The 17,617-nt window shown below is 40.6% G+C and overlaps 1 protein-coding gene across 17 annotated transcripts in view; it reads left to right on the top strand.

Annotated features, from left to right (window-relative positions):
- Nucleotides 1-15,943, top strand: part of kif1aa (kinesin family member 1Aa) — a 49,471-nt gene extending 33,528 nt beyond the window's left edge. For 3 of the 17 annotated variants that reach the window (XM_085150909.1, XM_085150903.1, XM_085150908.1), the window contains 23 exons: nt 1,288-1,406; nt 1,513-1,598; nt 2,371-2,506; nt 3,619-3,781; nt 3,882-3,972; nt 4,067-4,185; nt 4,289-4,344; nt 6,078-6,186; nt 6,270-6,336; nt 6,628-6,712; nt 6,804-6,909; nt 11,168-11,191; nt 12,616-12,730; nt 12,849-12,982; nt 13,083-13,144; nt 13,228-13,373; nt 13,507-13,692; nt 13,858-13,929; nt 14,046-14,167; nt 14,615-14,758; nt 14,848-15,040; nt 15,290-15,408; nt 15,498-15,943. In XM_085150909.1, coding sequence (XP_085007035.1) covers nt 1,288-1,406; nt 1,513-1,598; nt 2,371-2,506; nt 3,619-3,781; nt 3,882-3,972; nt 4,067-4,185; nt 4,289-4,344; nt 6,078-6,186; nt 6,270-6,336; nt 6,628-6,712; nt 6,804-6,909; nt 11,168-11,191; nt 12,616-12,730; nt 12,849-12,982; nt 13,083-13,144; nt 13,228-13,373; nt 13,507-13,692; nt 13,858-13,929; nt 14,046-14,167; nt 14,615-14,758; nt 14,848-15,040; nt 15,290-15,408; nt 15,498-15,540 — 2,497 coding nt within the window. In that variant the 3' untranslated portion in view covers nt 15,541-15,943. Of the gene's footprint in view, nt 1-1,287; nt 1,407-1,491; nt 1,599-2,370; nt 2,507-3,618; nt 3,782-3,881; nt 3,973-4,066; nt 4,186-4,288; nt 4,345-4,431; nt 4,672-6,077; nt 6,187-6,269; nt 6,337-6,627; nt 6,713-6,803; nt 6,910-8,386; nt 8,402-9,472; nt 9,500-11,167; nt 11,192-12,615; nt 12,731-12,848; nt 12,983-13,082; nt 13,145-13,227; nt 13,374-13,506; nt 13,693-13,857; nt 13,930-14,045; nt 14,168-14,614; nt 14,759-14,847; nt 15,041-15,289; nt 15,409-15,497 lie in introns of all 17 variants that reach the window. The other 14 variants (XM_085150904.1, XM_085150910.1, XM_085150907.1 and 11 more) reach the window with 11 other exon arrangements.
- The last annotated feature ends 1,674 nt before the right edge of the window (nt 15,944-17,617 follow it).

Here is a 17,617-nt window from a genome sequence, read left to right as displayed (position 1 = left end):
TTTATGCTTCTTGTTTCTATGCAGTGCTGACGCTGAACGGCTGTTTGAGGTGTATGTCAAATCAAAGTAGTGGCTTATAAAAAAGAAAAAGGGCTTTTGACTCCCCAAAGCACTGACGCATCTCAAGAAGTAGATAGAGGTCTGATGTGCATAGTAAGAGGAAGAAACAGTGAAATGTTCTCACCATGCTGTGAAACCTGAATACAGTTGAAAGAATCTGAAAATTTTTGAGCTAAGTGGTGTTCGAACAAAGACTCAAAATCTCAAGATGAAAGAGCTGGTTTCTGCAGCAGCTGTCTCTCTTAGGCATGCCAGAGCACAAGTCTTTTCATTTTGACCTTTTTTTTTTTTTTGTCGATTTTTACGTGAATACGTCTGATGATGAACTCGTACCCCTATTTTGTACAAATTACCACTCCGGCCCAGGAGGTGCACTTTGATTTCTGGTGTCATTCGTTGGTTTTTGATGTAGCATACAGTCTATGAAGCTGTTGGCAGTTTTGATTCAAGCTGAGCCATGTTCCGTATGATGATTTCTGTTCCATTTGCTTTTGATTCCTTTTGAGTCAAAAAGTTGAAAGCATTTTTGTTCACCTTTTTTGTCCTGAGCATGCCTTATTTGCACCTCACCAATCTTGTCATAAGCCTGTCCTTTTTTACGCTGTCCACCCTTAAATGTCTATCCCTATTGGCTTGTGAAAAATGTGGATCAGTTATTCTATTATTTTTAAGAAAAGCATTTCTAATGCAGCTCTTCCCAAATTTCTATTCTCAAAGAAACATAGTCTGTAGCAAAGTGCTTTAAGTTCTCAGTTTGGCTTTATACATTATATAGAGTCATTGTCATGATGGCATGTGATCATAAAGCAATGCATTAAAATGAATTCATTGCTTACGACGAAAACATCTGCTATCCAGCAAAGTCTTGAGCTGGGTTCTAATTTTTAAAGTTAATAAAAAGAATTGAAAGTTTAGCCTTTACATGCTCCTTAGCCTCACTATCCTTCATCAGTACAACCCAAAAGTTTAGGGTTATTGCATGTGACCCATTATTGACCTGATTATATTGTCATTATTGGATGATAAGGATAAGCCCACTCCAAAGCAATAGTAAAGGGCAGCCATGGCCATCGCAAGAGCAGTCCCAGCTTCTGTTTGGTTGCTTTGCAGTTCTGTGTTCTGTTGTCCAGTCCAGTGATTTTTATCAAATGTGGCACGTCTCCTTGGTCTGGTTCTTGTTAATGCTTTTTTTTTTCCTTTTATTTCTCTCTTTGGCTTCCCGTGCAGGGCTTTTGTTTATCTGAGTAATCTGCTGTACCCGGTTCCGCTCGTCCATCGCGTGGCCATTGTCAGTGAGAAGGGAGAGGTAAAGGGCTTCCTTAGGGTGGCAGTACAGGCCATATCAGGTAAGGCTCAAATCCTCAGACTCACGATCGTTGAAGCGATTGACGGGACAAGCTGTGTGTGATTTCTGGAGGGAGTGAGGTGAAGGTTCTCTGTGTTTCCCTCCAGCTGATGAGGAGGCTCCCGACTACGGCTCCGGAGTGAGGCAGTCGGGCACTGCCAAAATCTCCTTTGAGGATCAGCAGTATGAAAAGGTAGTGAAAAACACACTATAGTTATTACAGTTAGTTTTCACAGTGTGGGATTTACTTCTATATACTGTTGCCGTCACAATTTTTGTGATTTTAGGTGAGTTGAATTACACGCTGTTCTAAGGTCTTACATTTGTAACATTTTTGTAGAACTCGATGTACCCTCTCAATAGATTTAGGGTTTTCTGGTCATACAAACATGCTGGTCAGTGGCTTTGACCAATCACTTATCTCGAATGTAAAGAAAGGATCCTGCCATCATACACCACTGTGTCACCAGTGTACACGTTTACTTCACTCAGATGGCACCAAACTGTTACTTTTGCTAATATTCCTGCCTTCTCTCCAACTGATAGATGTATTTTGTTTTTTTTTTAATTTTAGAAGAACTTCTTTTACCATTTAAGTTTCCTTTGATGCGTTTTCTGTATTTATAGAAACATCCTCCAAGTACAAGGGCCAAACTCTGAATCATCTTCAGACCTTTTATACGCTTATTTTATGAAGAAATTACCAAGAAATTACCCATACCCATCATTAAAATTGCCTTTGAGAGAATTCCAACTACATCTGAAATATGTGACTATGTTTAGAAATGTGTTATTTCTCTACAATGAATGCAATAGTGGCGCTCAAATGAAGTGGAAAATGCAAAATAAAGCCCTCGTTATCATATACAATAAGTGAAAAATGTTTTTGTAGACAACTAAAGGAGTAAATTATGTAACTGTTTAAAAATCTGAGGACTGTTCACCACTCTGCTGTGCTCCTGTAGTTCCAGTCAGAGTCCTGCTCTGTAGGACTGTCCCGCACTGGGATTTCTCAGGAGGAGCTTCGGATCGTGGAGGGAGAAGGGCAGAACGCAGAGATGGGGCCGTCAGCTGATGAAGTCAACAACAACACATGTGCGTGTAATCGTATTTTACGAGTGAATGGACACATGTTCTGCGTGTTTGCTTGTGTCTGTATGTGTGTGTATGTCTGTGTGTGGACTCCTTTTTGGCTCAGCAGACTGAAAATTCACAGGAAAGACTTTAAAAGAAATCATGTTAGATAGGCTTGGATTTGGAGGGCAGACAATGGCAAACGGTGGCTCATGTGGAAGATGTATAAATTAGCCCAAATGCTTGTCTCCAATTTCTTGGTAACTCCAGTCCATTCCTGGTCTGTTCCAGTAGAATTTATTGACAGTCGGCTCAGCATCTACCTGGAATGCAATCTACCCAACAAAAACATTAAAAAGAAGTGTCTAAACATCACTGAGATCTGTTGATGAGTAAAAAGGTGAAAAACTTGTCTTTTGAAGTCATTGAAAACACATTTCTTTACTCCTAAAGAACATTTACTACTAAATGTGGTTGAAATCTAAAAGTTGTTGAAGTCCTCACCGACCTCCCCTCAGACAACCAGGAGATTTGAACCCAGATGCTTCTTGCTCTTTTTTTATTAACACTAATGAGATCATCTAATGGTCAGAATGATGCTGTAAAGTATTCTGCGCCAGACATTTTACAAATAAAAAAGATGCAAAAAAACAACCAAAAAAGCAAAAACACCCACTAAATCTAATAAAAACACACAAAGGAGTAAAAGGAGAGGCCTTTTTAAACAGCAGGGATTTATATAACATCCATACAGTGTTATACAATCTTGCAGTGTCTTTCACCTCACGTACATGTATGTAGTACTTACCAAAGTCAAAGTGTAGAATTAACAGTGTCTGAATTTCTTGATCAATAAAATAGATCACTCTAAGTAGATTGATGATTTATTCATGGCCCTTAGATCAAAAAACTAGCATATCAAGACTGAAAAGTCAAGACCCTTGTTACTGGGAAACCTTTAGGTTGTCCAATATCCTAGAATAATAAAGCTTAATCTTTAAAAATTAAACATGAAGGTCACGCCCACCAACCAGATTTAGGTTAGGAAAGAACATTCATGGATGTCTAGTCCTCAACGAGAATTTCCAACCTGCGTTTATTTTTCTTTTTTCCTTTTTCTTTTTTGTGGTTCCTTGCAGCTGGATCAGATGAGGTGGAGAATCCACTGAAGGCTGGTCTGGATGGAGCACTCGATACAACTCTGGAACATCTCAGGATCGGTAATATTTTTACCTTCAGAGTGACTGTCCTGCAGGCCTCCAGCATCTCTGCGGAATATGCCGACATCTTCTGCCAGTTCAAGTAAATTGCTCTTCCCAATATTTCCGCTGGAGATTTGTGATCGTTGGTGTTCTTTTTACTGTTTTACATACAAACCTTGCATTGATTACTTTGTCTTTAGCTTCATCCACCGCCATGATGAGGCCTTCTCCACTGAACCTCTAAAAAACACAGGCCGCGGCCCTCCTCTCGGCTTCTACCATGTGCAGAACGTAAGAAGAGTCGGCTCGTGTCCTGCACAGCTTTATGCATTGTTCTGTATTTAATAGGTTAAGCACTAAAATGGATTGTTTTTTGTTTTTGCAGATTGCTGTTGAGGTTACTAGGTCATTCGTGGACTACATCAAGACTCAGCCAATTGTGTTTGAAGTCTTTGGCCACTACCAGAAGCAGCCTTTTCTTCCTCTTTGTAAAGATGTCATGAGGTACTGTGTTTGCTTATAGCATTTACTGCATTTATACGCATACTATGATGAATGTGCTTGCAATTCTTTATATTCATACGTAACTGTGTGTTGTGACACCCAGTCCACTACGCCCCTGCAGGAGACAGTTTCCACGAGTGATGCCTCTCTCCAAACCAGGTAAATAAGATGCTCTGCTCGTGTCTTATCATTTATTTTTGTTGCATTGCTGTTGTACTCGTCTGCTTGCAAGTTGTATCATCTCAGCTTCATGTTGTTGGGTGCGAGCAGTGGATCCTGACGCCTCGCCGGACCGGGAGAAATCGCTGGAGCTCATCCGATACTTGGTCCCAGATGTTTTCAATGGGTCACTGGTGGATTCGCTGTCAGGCCACGCTCTGTCTGCCGCTGGCTTAGCTGCTTCCTTCCTGCTGGAAGGAAACGAGCAAGCTCAGCTGCCAGCTCCACCCATCTCTATCTGTTCAGTTATTAAAGCTCAGAAGCCGGGTTGGTCACTGATTGGTCAGATCCAAGAGAATCCTGCAACTGGAAACCCTTTTTTATATCGAGTGTTTTTCTTGGTGTGACTTAAATGAGCCAAGTGCATTTTAAAAGCACTAAAAGTATCTCTTCCAGCTCTAGGGTTTTGTGACTGAGTCGCCTTGTAGATGAAGCACTAACACAAATATTCAGTGTCAGTTACTAGTTGCTACTTGCTGTGTAGTAAAACTCAAGTTAATCGATATAAAAGGGGAGTTTTCATGTGTCAGGATTCTGCAGTTGGATTAGCTCTCTTGTACTGTGTGTTCACTGTTATGTGGTGCATTCTCCTTGCAGTTCCCTCTTTGAGCTCCTCTTGATTGGATCACAGTGCCTTTCTTCTATATTAGTCTGCCACGAATGAAACTCTCTCCGATGGGAATGTTAACTATAATGTACATTGTGGTGCATATGCATATGTAACACACCTGAGATCAATCCCTGGGAATAAATTCACATGTTATAATAGGAAAGCAATCAATCCAAGGAGGTAGGAAACAAACAGATGAAGAATTAAATGCAGCAAAAAGGCAACCATTTTACAGGCTACAAATTTGTCTCACCTACTTTTAACCTGTAACAGTACAGATATTTAAAGCAGTATATGTCTATCTGTAGTGTCACATCAGTTTTGAGCTGGCTAAATTTTTAAAAACATATAAAATGAACAGCTAAAAACTAAAACCTGAACAATATTGGTGTTAGTTATCCACCAGATTGTAATTTCAGTTATTCTGTTGGCTAAGAATTATATTGCATCTCTAAAAGTGACACTTGAAGCACCTTTAATATATAAAATACATAGTAACTCCCACAAGTATGCATCACATTGTACTGTATTTATTCTTAGAAAATTGATTTCTGCTTCAGCTTGGGACAAATTTAAGGGATGCATGGATTTTTTTCTTTACCTCCGAACTGCTTTTGGGCACCAGTGGAAATTAAAGGATTTCTTTAACTCTTAGTCAGTCTTATTAACATTATAGACTTACTGTACAAAATGTTACTATTATCCATCAGGCGACCAAGCTTTTATAGAGATTAAGATGTCTGGCATTGTAAATATCCCCACTTGGTCACCTGAACGTTAAAGTGCTTTATAAAGACATATAGATGCATTCTCTCACCTAAAGGATGGTTCAGACTTTTATTTCTTTACACAGAGCGGTCAAAAATGTGCTAAAGGAAAAAAAGCTTCTTGTACAGTACTGAGTGGGTGCTCCTTCCCTGAATCACTGATTTCCTTTCTTCTCCCGTTTCTCTTTCCTTTGTAGGGTAGGTCCTTTCTCCCTGCAGTTAGCTGCTAGCCTGTGCTAGGTTTACCCCTATTGTGCCTTCTTGTATAATCCTCTTTCTAATCTTTTTCAACACAGTACCTGCCACCAAACTGACGGCCATGACCCGTCCACAGGCAGGACCCTGTCACTGTAAATATGACCTCATGGTTTTCTTCGAGATCTGCGAGCTGGAGGCGAACGGGGAGTGAGTATCCCGAGTCAGCAGAAAATTGGGAGAATTTGTTGGGCCACAGAAATCTCTGAGACTCGCTTTTTTCTGTCATTCAGCTACATCCCTGCAGTAGTGGACCACAGAGGAGGAATGCCCTGCCATGGCACATTTCTTCTGCACCAGGTATCTTAGTCAGGGCTGGGAGCAAATATGTTGCAATCAAATCAACTGTCATCAAAGGATCTTTTATACCTGAAGACATTCACATTTGCCGTCTCAGAGCAGAGCTATGAGAGGGCAAATGCAATTCTACCCAGATTGATGCAGCACGAATGACGCACATCAAAAGCGTCTCCAGTTTGGTCTTAGTAATTGTAGACAGCCTGTTCAGTGGATGTGTCACGCTGTGCAACCTTTGAAAAATGTCTTAAAAGCATATTGTGTGTTCTCACTATATCCTTGTTCCTTCTTCAGGGCCTCCAGAGGAGAATCACCGTTACTATTGTACATGAATCTGGAAATGACATAGAATGGAAGGAAGTCCGTGAGCTTGTTGTGGGTAAGACTGATGTTCAGTTTCTCTAAAGCTGAATACATTTTACCAATAGTCTGTATGAGCTGTTCTTACTGAGGCATTTCTGCTTTCCCAGGACGTCTGCGCAACACGCCCGAATCTGATGAGACCATCATTGATCCTAATATTCTATCTCTCAACATTTTATCTGTTGGATATGTCAGGCCCCTGCACGATGACAGGTATGTACTATGCTTAATGTTTGAAGCAAATATTTTTCATTTAAATAGCATAATAGTTGCAAACTACTGTGTTCCTATAGCTTTTTGAATTATGTGGCAGCTCAGCTGAATTTGGAAACCACTTTACGGTTCTGATGTTTGTGAGTTTTATCTGAGAGTGTGCGTTACTGCTGCGGCAGCTCCTGCACTGGAACACGACACACGGCAAATGCATGGCACATATGGGGTGACCAGGTGTTCTCAAACTTCATTTTATTAACCCGTTCTCCCACATTTCGATTAGCTCATGTTTACCAGAGTCAACAGATGCTTGCAGGGAATATGTGGCTTGAAAATAAGTTTGCTGATTTATGGATGAATTTACCATAAAACCTAAAAATGATTTGGAAACAGAATAGCAGCTGAAACAGAAGCTAACAGTTTTAATGCTTTCTGGAAACGACAAATGAAATAAACAAGTATGTAAAGACCATTAAAACAAGCCTTTGCTTCCATTTGTGCTCGTAAAAAGTAAACCATATTTGTTCTTCAATTACAAGTGAGATTTATGAAATAATTTACAGCCCACAAAATCTTTAATGACATCTAATCTGCTGGGATCTGGTCACCCTACGCATATAAGTTGTAAAAAGCATGGCAGCAGAGTCACAGCTTGAATGTTATGTAAGGAAATTCTGCAAATTCCCTTTGTGTTCTTATCGTTATCACTGTAACTGCATGAATATGCTGTAGATCCCTCTTTCTGACAACAGCAGGTCAGATCCAGAGTCACTTTCCTTGAGTTATTTAAGAATCTCTTTAAAGCTACACTTACCACACCAGTAGCTCTGAAGTCACTCTTCCATGCTGGCTGCGCGACCCTCCTTGGTGTTAATATATGCTGCTGTTGGTTGTCTCATTGCACCTACATGTTGCATCTCACTGTGTTCATCACCTCTCATTTAAATCCTCTCATCACTGACCCCAGTGTAGGTTTAAAAAGTGTTTTTTATTAACTGTGCACCTTAATTTTACTCTGTGTAAACAGATCAGTATAAAATAGAAATGCATGCTCTTCTATCTTTTCCACTGCCATGCATATCTTTACTTAAATATAGAATCACTAACACACCTTTAACTATTTTGTTGTTGTTTTCTACTCAGTGCAGAGGCATTCATTTGACATGCAGCATTTCATCATTTTATTAAATCACCTGATTGACCTTCACTTTTCTAATGACCCTGGAAATGATGTTCCTGGGTGTGATGTACAACTGGAGCCTAGTTTATAAAGAAAAACAGAAGAACAGAGAAGGTGTATTGTTCACTTAATGTATAATGGCATAACTAACACAAAGTTCACAGGAAAGAGGTTAGAATGAGCTGTTGTGAATGTATAACAGAAAAATATGTTCTGACTTTTATACATGCAACTTTTTGTACAGACACTCATTTTATGCATCATTTCCTTGCCTCCTTTTCTTGCATTTTATCACAGATGCAAACCAAGGAGGTAAGAGAGGAGTTGAGCCAACATGCATTTAGCAGAATGAGAGGCTGCAGAGACATCATTTTAAAGTGATTTTAATTCAAAGTGTAGTACAGAAGCAGTATCTGGCCATTGCTTTGTTACAGCCTGCCACTGGTATTATTTGATAGTGGTACACATTGTGAGAAGAGTGTAGAGATATCATGCATTTTTTTTGTAATAAGTAGTAATCACTTCTCCTGTTATGGTTTTTACATACCTTTCAAGCTCAAAAGACTTCCATAAATTACATAAATGTATGTGCTTCCTCCTCCTTCCAAATTACAAATTGAGACATCCTTCAGGACTGATTTAATGTGGAGTGTCTGGCAGAAGGATGGAGGAGAGAGGAGTCGAGGAAGTGCAAAACAGAGAAATGTAAAAAGCCCCGAGTTTGCACAGCTTAATGTTAGCATCCCACCAGTAGAGGGCAGTAGGTTTCTTTTTTACAACTGATGAGAATTTAGGATTAAACAGCAATTGATTTGTAGATGGACCATTCGGTTAATAAATCAAGTAATTGCTGCCATAAAAGATATTATTAACTCTTTTTTTTTTTGCTTCTTTATTAATATCTAAAATTACTTAACACTCATCCTTGTATAAATCTTATGGTAGTAACTCTTATGTAGTAGTAAACTCCATAAGTATATTTACAATATAAGAAATATGAATGATAATATTGCAATTACTCACATAAAAAGTCCTGAAGATTATAACGCATCCTGACCCTGCTTTTTTTTTCTCATTGCTTAATCTCTCTTGCTTCCCGTATCGCCAAGAAATCTAACAACATCAGCAGCAGCATCGTCCATATTTGGGTTTACTGCGTTTTAATGTAAAGCAACCAAGAGCTCCATACTGTACTAACCTCTAACCTCTGCTGGATCAGCCTTTCTTTAACCCTATGGGCTCAGTAGCCAAAACTTAAGCTTAATGGCTAAGCGCCAGATCAAGCTGCGGTCCAGTGTGGTCAGAAACTAACATCACAGTATATGATGCTAACATTTTTCTCCCTCCAGTCCACTAACGGAATGTTGTTTTTTGCTTTTGCAGACAGTTTCTTGATTCGGACATGCCTAGGTATATTATTTGCCTCTGTTTTCATGCTCTTAAGTTACACGAACGCCTCATCTTTCTAACGTCCTCCATACCCTGTCATCTCTTTCGTGATTTTGTTACCTTCTCTCTGACTCTGTCATTGCTGTCAGCATTTCAATTGTGCCTCTTTGCTTCTCTGGCTGTGTTGGATGTGTGTTTGAGCTTCTGTCAGGCCGATGACGGACGGGATCTGCATGGCTCTGCTTTGTTTCGCGTGGACTGTCCTTGGCTGTGTCTCTGCTGGAGGTGTCGTGGGGCCAGTATCAAACTCTCGGTTTCCACTTCAGCTGATGAGGCAGATTTTAGAACACGAATGTTTACTCTGTCTTTAGCCTGTTTGTTTACAAATGCTCCTTTATTTGCAGATTACATTGAGAAGGCAGTAAAGTAAAACTATGAAGAAGGTGCATTTGTACTGGTTACCAGTAGAGGGTGGTAGGAATCCATCACAGAAACATAGCCTAATTCTACAAAGGCAAACTATAATTTAAAAGAGGCTAAAAAGAGGTTATTTTCTGCTTTTGTCTCTCAACACTGTTTCTTATGTTCATTTTTTTGGCCTTTACAGTGAAGGAATATTTTGAATCCATGGATATGATTTTGTTAGTCACCTCTAATCCCAAGAGTCAGAGTGTTTCCCATCAAAGCTACAGAATATTAACAGGAACACTGTTCGCCCACTATTTCTCAAGTGCTGCAATATGGATCACATCATTTACAGTACGCGCTCTGGCACGATACTCCAGTGCGGCTATTAAAATGTATTCCAGTGAACCATTACCTCACCAGTAGCACTTTACACAAAATTGCTGCAATGTTGTGAATATTTTTAAATCCTACTCGTACCTCAGCGGAACTCTGCCAAACACCAGAAACAAATGGTTCCTCACATGTTATGCCAGGAGCATGACTTCAGTGCTGGCTCCCACATTTTTAGGAGGCAGTAAAGTGCAGAAAAGCACATGTTGGAGGGGTGCAGGGAGGAAATTGCTTCGTTGTAGTGTAAGCGAACAGGTTTCTACTACTGGGGAAAAAAGTGTGCATGTGTGAAGGTGTGAATTTGTATGAACTTGCTAATTGCTGGCAACAGAAAAGTCACCTCTCCTTTATTCACGCGAGCTCTGCGCATAGATGTTTGCTTTCTTCTCAGTGACACTCTGTTCACTTTCCCACAAGGTCACCTCAGTCCAAGGCCAGTGGGCCCAACATCTGAACCTCATGAAGAGTCCGTACGGCCTCTTTTCATGGCTTACAGAAACATTAGTTTCCTTTTACAGTTCTTGCTTGGATTATCTTTTTTAGATTTAAGGCAGCACCGGGCTACAGGCCAGAATAATAAGTGACTTCAGTGTGTGATTATTTCCCCTCGAGGGACACGAGGAAAAATTGTGTACATTAGTGTACGGAGTAAATCATCGGAGGAATAGAAAGCAGCATTGTTGTGCTTGAAGAATGGTCCCATGCTGTTATTTGACCTTCTCTGACGTACAGTAAATCAGCCGTCCTCACAGAACCTCTCCGCTGATGAGCTTTGATGAGTTATCAGTGTGAAAAAAAGGCAAACAGCATCCCAGCCACACAAGCACATAAGCACAACATACTTCCTGACTCTCACTGTCTATTCTTTTGCTGATTTCCTCTGTCTCACAGCATTTCCCTGGGAGTTGACCATAGGTATTTCACTGCCCTGTCCCTAGGGATGGGTATCGTTTAGGTTTTATCCGATACCGGTGCCAAACCGGTACTTTTGAAACGGTGCCGGTGCTTAAACGGTGCTCAAACCGGTGCTTAAAGAATGGAGAACACAAAATTGGTCCAAAAACCTCTCATGTTTAGCTGTTTTTTTGTAAAAAGATAACAATGTTAGCCTTTTCTGCAGCTATGGGGCATATATGGTATCACTCTTGGCTGGAAGCAGTGCTTAAACAATGGAAAAAACACAAACTTTGTCCAAAAACCTCTCATGTTTAACTGTTTTCCACTTTTTCTTTGGTCATTTTAGCCTTTTTGGCCAGGGTGAAGGGAGTATCTGCCATCAAACAAGAAGACAGCCGCATGTAGCTATGATGATGTTTGCTAGTTCACCTTACATGCATTAATGTAATAACGTGGTTAGCCTACTCAACATAAATTACACACGAACAACATTAAGCTACTCACGCAGAGAAGAACGGCTGCTGCTGCCATCAATATCCGTCATCATTTCTGCTACACTAGCAGGGCTCCGGGTCCGTTAACAGGCACCACACGCGCAGTAGATGTGCTCGGTGTGAGGTCTTGCAGCAAGCTATCAAATACGGCGCATTTCTCGGCTTTAAAAAAAACCGCTATGTCGCCAGGTGTTTCATCGGATTTGAGGTGTTACCTCCTTTGACAGTGTCACAGTATCAGCTTAAAGCACTTGGCTGCTGAGTTTGCATATTTTGCTGTGAAGTACAGCCAGACTTTTGACCGCTTCGTCTTGGGCATTTTAATCTGTAGCTCTGCTCTAAAAGAACGTACGCACCTGGCCCCGCCTACTATCCTCGGAAATGTAAAATGATTGGCTAGAATCTAAAGTGTATCACAGCTCAGGAAAAAAAAGCACCGAAATAAAGCACCGAAATGTGCGCTGCTTTTCGGTCTGGTTACTACCGTTTATGTCAGAACCGGTGCCATGATGGCACCGGACACCGGTACCCATCCCTACCTGTCCCTCATGTTTACCTGCTCGTGCCTCATCCCTCCATTGCCTTTCATATTCATTTCTGCTCTCTTTGCTTTTCTGTGATGTTTTATACAAAGCAAACATAACTCAGTCTGTTTGTTGCATGCAAAATGATCATATAAACGCTTTTGTTTTATTGAAAACTAGAGAAATATTTACTAAAATGTTTATATATTGCACAAGTGGATCAGTAAATTGATTTGCTTCTGTTTATAAATCATGGGATTTTGGGATTAATTTTGGGATTTATCCAGTTTTTTATGTTTACATCTGCAGAGTAAACTTTAGCATGGGTTAAGCTCTGGCAGCTAATCTGTTGTTTTAGTAGAGGAACTTGAGTTTCGACTGCTGATTTAGTTTCTTGGCTTCTTGTCTCATCGGACCACCTCAGAACTTTCTTCCGATTTGAGGCTGCTTGGGATAGCTCAATGCACAACTCCCTGCTCCTAAACCGAGTCACTCCATACGGGGAGAAGATCTATATGACCCTCTCAGCCTACTTGGAGGTACTGTACACTGCCTGCATTCATAAGAAGGAGAAATAGCTCTTACAGGATCAGAGGTGACGTGTGAGTTACTCTAGAGGAACAATGTTGGAAATGTCTCCTGTTTTATGAATTGCAGATGGAGAACTGCACGCAGCCTGCAGTTATTACCAAAGATATCTGCATGGTGTTTTACTCTAGGGACACAAAGCTCTCAGCTTCCCGATCAATCCGTAACCTTTTCGGTACTGGTAGCCTAAGAGCTGCAGATGGGTGAGGCATTTTAATCTTTAAAATCATCATTTAGCTAATTTGTTCTCTCTGATGATGTTCTATAAAATGTTAAATGCCCTCTCGCTCCCGTTTTTTTTAGAAACCGTGTAACTGGAGTTTATGAGGTCAGCCTGTGTCACCAGGCAGATGCAGGAAGCCCTGGTAAGAGGCAAGAAAGAAATGGTACAGTTTTGCATTTAGCTCATTCGTCCTGAACTTCTAACATTGCACCCATCCCTCACCAGGAATGCAAAGGAGACGCAGGCGGGTGCTGGACACCTCCGTGGCCTACGTCCGTGGGGAAGAGAACCTGGCTGGGTGGAGGCCACGTAGTGACAGCCTCATTCTGGACCACCAGTGGGAGCTGGAGAAACTCAGCCTCCTCCAAGATGTAAGATTTGGCTCTGCTCTGTACTGCTGATGGAAACCAGACTGGAATTTATCAAATAAACAGCTTTCCTTCCTAATTTCCACTTCAGGCAGGGGGCATTGTTTGCTGTTAGTGACTGATGTTTTTCTGCTAGGTGGAAAAAACCAAACATTACCTCCTTCTGAGGGAGAAACTAGAGTCCACGCTGCTCATGGGCCAGGAGACCCTTCAATCCTGTGTCACCGATGAGCTGAATGAGTCTCCTCAGCCCGCTGAGATGGACCCGGAGGTCAACTGCAACGAAATCACCACTGAGAGGCAGAGGGAGCTCGCTGCTAAGGTCAGCCGTCTTTACCCTGTCAATAATTTATTTCAGGTTTGACTTTATTGTAATGGATTCTGTTCATATAAACATTCCTGTCAAGCAGAAATGTAGTGCTTATCATGTCACACGTGATTTTGTTATACAACCCGACATTTAAAGCTCTCTCCTTTTTCCGTACAGTGTTTGCGGCTGCTCACTCACTCCTTCAACAGAGAATACAGCCATGTGTGTGTGAGCGCCAGTGAAAGCAAGGTCAGGCTTTAAGGGTTTAAACACACACACACACACAGAAAATCAGATTTCTGTTTTTGTCGTCTGAGTCCTAACATTTGCTCCGCTGTGGATCCGTTTGACTGTGTTCATTACAGATCTCTGAGATGTCCATCACAACGTTAAGAGAGTCCACTTCAATCTCTGCTCTTAACACAATCACCCCCTCCTCTACATGCCCTTCACTTGTTGAGGGCTGCTACAGCAATGCTGGACTCAGGTCAGTGCTCAGATTGACATGGTTGTTGTTAGTAATTATCAGAGCCGGTCTGCAGAGCAGAGTGTTGACATTGGCTGCAGTTCACTTCCAGGGTGCTCTCAAGATGTTCCTCAAAGACATCTAAAATAAGTATTAATATCTCCTGCTGAAAAAACAAAAAAATATATTTAAAATGAATAAATAAAGTCGTAGTTCCAGAAACTCTTGACCTTAAGGTTTCCGCTTTTATACCAGACCCACATGTAATAAGACAGAGATATAGAGCTGACAGAGTTGAACTCTCTCTCTTTTAAGGTGTCTGACATGTTTCATGTGCTTATCATCAGAAACAGAATCAGCAAATAGGTCTATTATTTTGAAATTCTCTGGTATTAACAGTATTTGGGTCCTGTAAGGCACAGAGAGCTCCTTTGTTGCTAGCTTAGATATTCTCTATTTTTACTGCAGACCCCCTGTCCCTCGCTCTCGTGTGGTTAGCTCCGGTCCTGATGCACAGCAGGACGCAGAGGCCAAGAAGTCCATCAACGGAGCCTCTGAAACTAAACCTCAGACCCAGAAGTTTGTCCCAGATATCCAGGAGATTCGAGTCAGGTGAGGAGGAAGAAGTCATTTCAGAACATTTTATTATTTGAGCTTTACTTCAGACCCAAACATGCTATTATATCATCTTTATCTTTCAGTCCCATCGTGTCGAAGAAGGGTTACTTGCATTTCCTGGAGCCGCTCACCAATGGATGGGTGAAGCGCTATGTTGTTGTGCGACGGCCGTACGTCTACATCTACAACACGGAAAGAGACGCAGTGGAGCGAGCTATTCTCAACCTCTCCTCTGCCCAGGTGGAGTACAGCGAGGACCAGCAGGCGATGTTAAAGGTTGGTGAACCAGACTCCTCCATCAACAGTTTTATTAAGTTATTTTTTAATGAACTTCACTTTAAGTCAGATCAACCCAACAGGTTTAAGTTACACACATCGCACAGTTAGTGAAAGTTAAGGTGCGCACTTTCAATTTAATAAAAATAGCAAGTTAAGGAAACGGGTAGAGAGTAGAAAGTTGAGTGAGAATCATTCAAAACATTGCATTAAGCTTGCTGCATTAAGCTTTCGTGGCTCTCTCCACAGACCCCAAACACATTTGCTGTGTGCACAGAACATCGTGGAATATTGCTTCAAGCCACAAATGACAAAGACATGCATGACTGGCTGTATGCTTTTAACCCGCTCCTTGCTGGAACTATCAGGTAAGTCCAAAAAAATCTCAAGGTGGAAAAAAAATTCGAACTGCAAACAAAATCTATTTTTAATGGATATTTTCTCATCTATCTCTCAGGTCAAAGTTGTCGAGAAGACGAGCCGGACAAATGAGGATGTGAAACAAGACATTTTAAAAAATGTCATGAGAGCAACTCAAAGACTATGATGTACATAGATCCTTGTCTCTATCCCGTTTCTCCTGCTGAGCCCCGTCTCCACCGCTACAGTCACCAACAACCATCTCTCTCCCCCGTACGTTCTCTGTTTATCACTAGTGTCCTCAGCACCTAAAGCACCCATTTCCTGTCAGGCCTATTCTGCGATGTGAGTCCTAGTCTGAAGAACCTCTTCAAAAACTTGTCACTGTACTGTACTGGAGTTTGTTCATAGCTGGACGAGAGAAGAAAATGGAGGGAGTAGCAACAGTTTCTTATCTCAGATTACATGCGTATGGTAATGTACTGTAGTTGTTGTCGGTGACACATCAAGCCTTATACATCAGTTCTTAAAAAAAAAAAAGAAGCAGTGACAGGCATGTTTTCCTAAAGCTGCGAGGATCACATTGCTGCATTTGCATCAGTAAATAGAAAAACTCTTCTACAGCTATATATAAAGGTCTAAACTGATTTGCATACAACATACAGCTAAAAAATACGAAGGGACAGTCATGTGTCTCTCTCTTAGGAATATTTCTCTCTTCTTTCTGGTCCATAAATCCTGATATCCAGTAAGCTGCTTCCTTTTCCTAAAACTTCTAGAAACCTTAGCACACACAGCCTGGCACGGGAATGGCATCTCATCATAAACTTTATGTCGCTGTAGTAAATTCATGTTGTTTTTAGCTACTCGTAGGAGCACTGAGGGTGCCTGCATTCCCACAAGAAGTAATCAGATGTCATGACATTAATTCTCCCATTTTAATCTCTACCTGTATTTTATTTGTTTTAAAATGTGATATATTTAGATATTTAACAGTTTTATTATTTATTTCTGCGTGTATTTATTTTAAAAAAAAGCATTTATATTTCTAAAGTAGTAGTACAGTGCAATTTCTGCACACTGCACTTTTTAATGAGTTCTTTAAATGTTTAAATGATACAACCTTTTCCCCTCGCAATGAATATTACTGAAACAATTTAATAACTCACAGCTTCTTTATGCTGAAAATTACTTGAATAAATACAATCTGATACGCGATTAGCATAGTCACAACTTAGACCCAGCTAACATGCATTTAAAATGCCCAGTAATTAGGTAGATGATATAAGTAGGTGGCCAGTTCATCCTCTGCTGCACAAAGCTACCTTATTCAATCAAAAGAAAAAGATGAAATCTTCTTCACAGTACAGAATATGAAGCTGTTTTTTTCCTGAATGATATGTATATTGATTGAATGTAGTGCCTCTCTTTTCAGGCATACTGCACGCTACAGTATGCCTCTGCACCAGTTGCTTTGAAACTACATCCTTCATGCTGCTAAAATACTGTTCTGGGAGTGTCTGCAGGTCATATCATCACTTTCCTGCCTTCCATCATCATCATCATCGTCATTTCAAGTCCAAGCAGAAGGTTTCATTTATGATATCATAAAGTGTGGAATTTCCATAACACTAAGCATACTCAGAGAAACATATTTCAGGATTTTCACTCATACAAATGGCCATATTAAAAGGAACCCTGACTATGACCACATGTATAGTTTATTATATTAACATTAAAATCACTTAAAACTTAAAAGGGATGCCAATAAATCCACTGTAGATGTGTTAGTAATTAAAGATTTGAACTCGAAAGCTACCTTGGTTAGAAACACTGAACACGTACAAACTGCTGAGCTGATCGAATGGTCAGATTTTCACTTTTTCTGTGAACAGAGTCGTGACTTTTGGTTTGCTTTCAGAGCAGAGGGTTTACTGTCAGCAGCAGCTATTGTTTCCCATTTTTCAGGTTTCTTCAAGCTATTTTGAATCACTACCCAAAAACATTTGGACGCCTATAAAAAGATTGCTGGAACAGCATTTAGTTTCAATGATCCTTTCCAGCAGTATTTGTCAGCTTTTTTAGTGACTAAATGCATTAAATGCATTAGTGCTGAGAATGCAGCCACAGGTTCTTTCTCCTTTTCTCAGCAGCAGGAGATTAATGATCATGTCTCTTGTTTCCTTACTGCTGGAAATTACAATCAAAAGTAGCAGG

This window comes from Neolamprologus multifasciatus, chromosome 23 (assembly GCF_963576455.1).
Source record: "Neolamprologus multifasciatus chromosome 23, fNeoMul1.2, whole genome shotgun sequence".
Lineage (NCBI taxonomy): Eukaryota > Metazoa > Chordata > Actinopteri > Cichliformes > Cichlidae > Neolamprologus > Neolamprologus multifasciatus.
The sequence above is the reverse complement of the archived record's forward strand: the minus strand, read 5'-3'. Positions and strand labels throughout refer to the sequence as shown.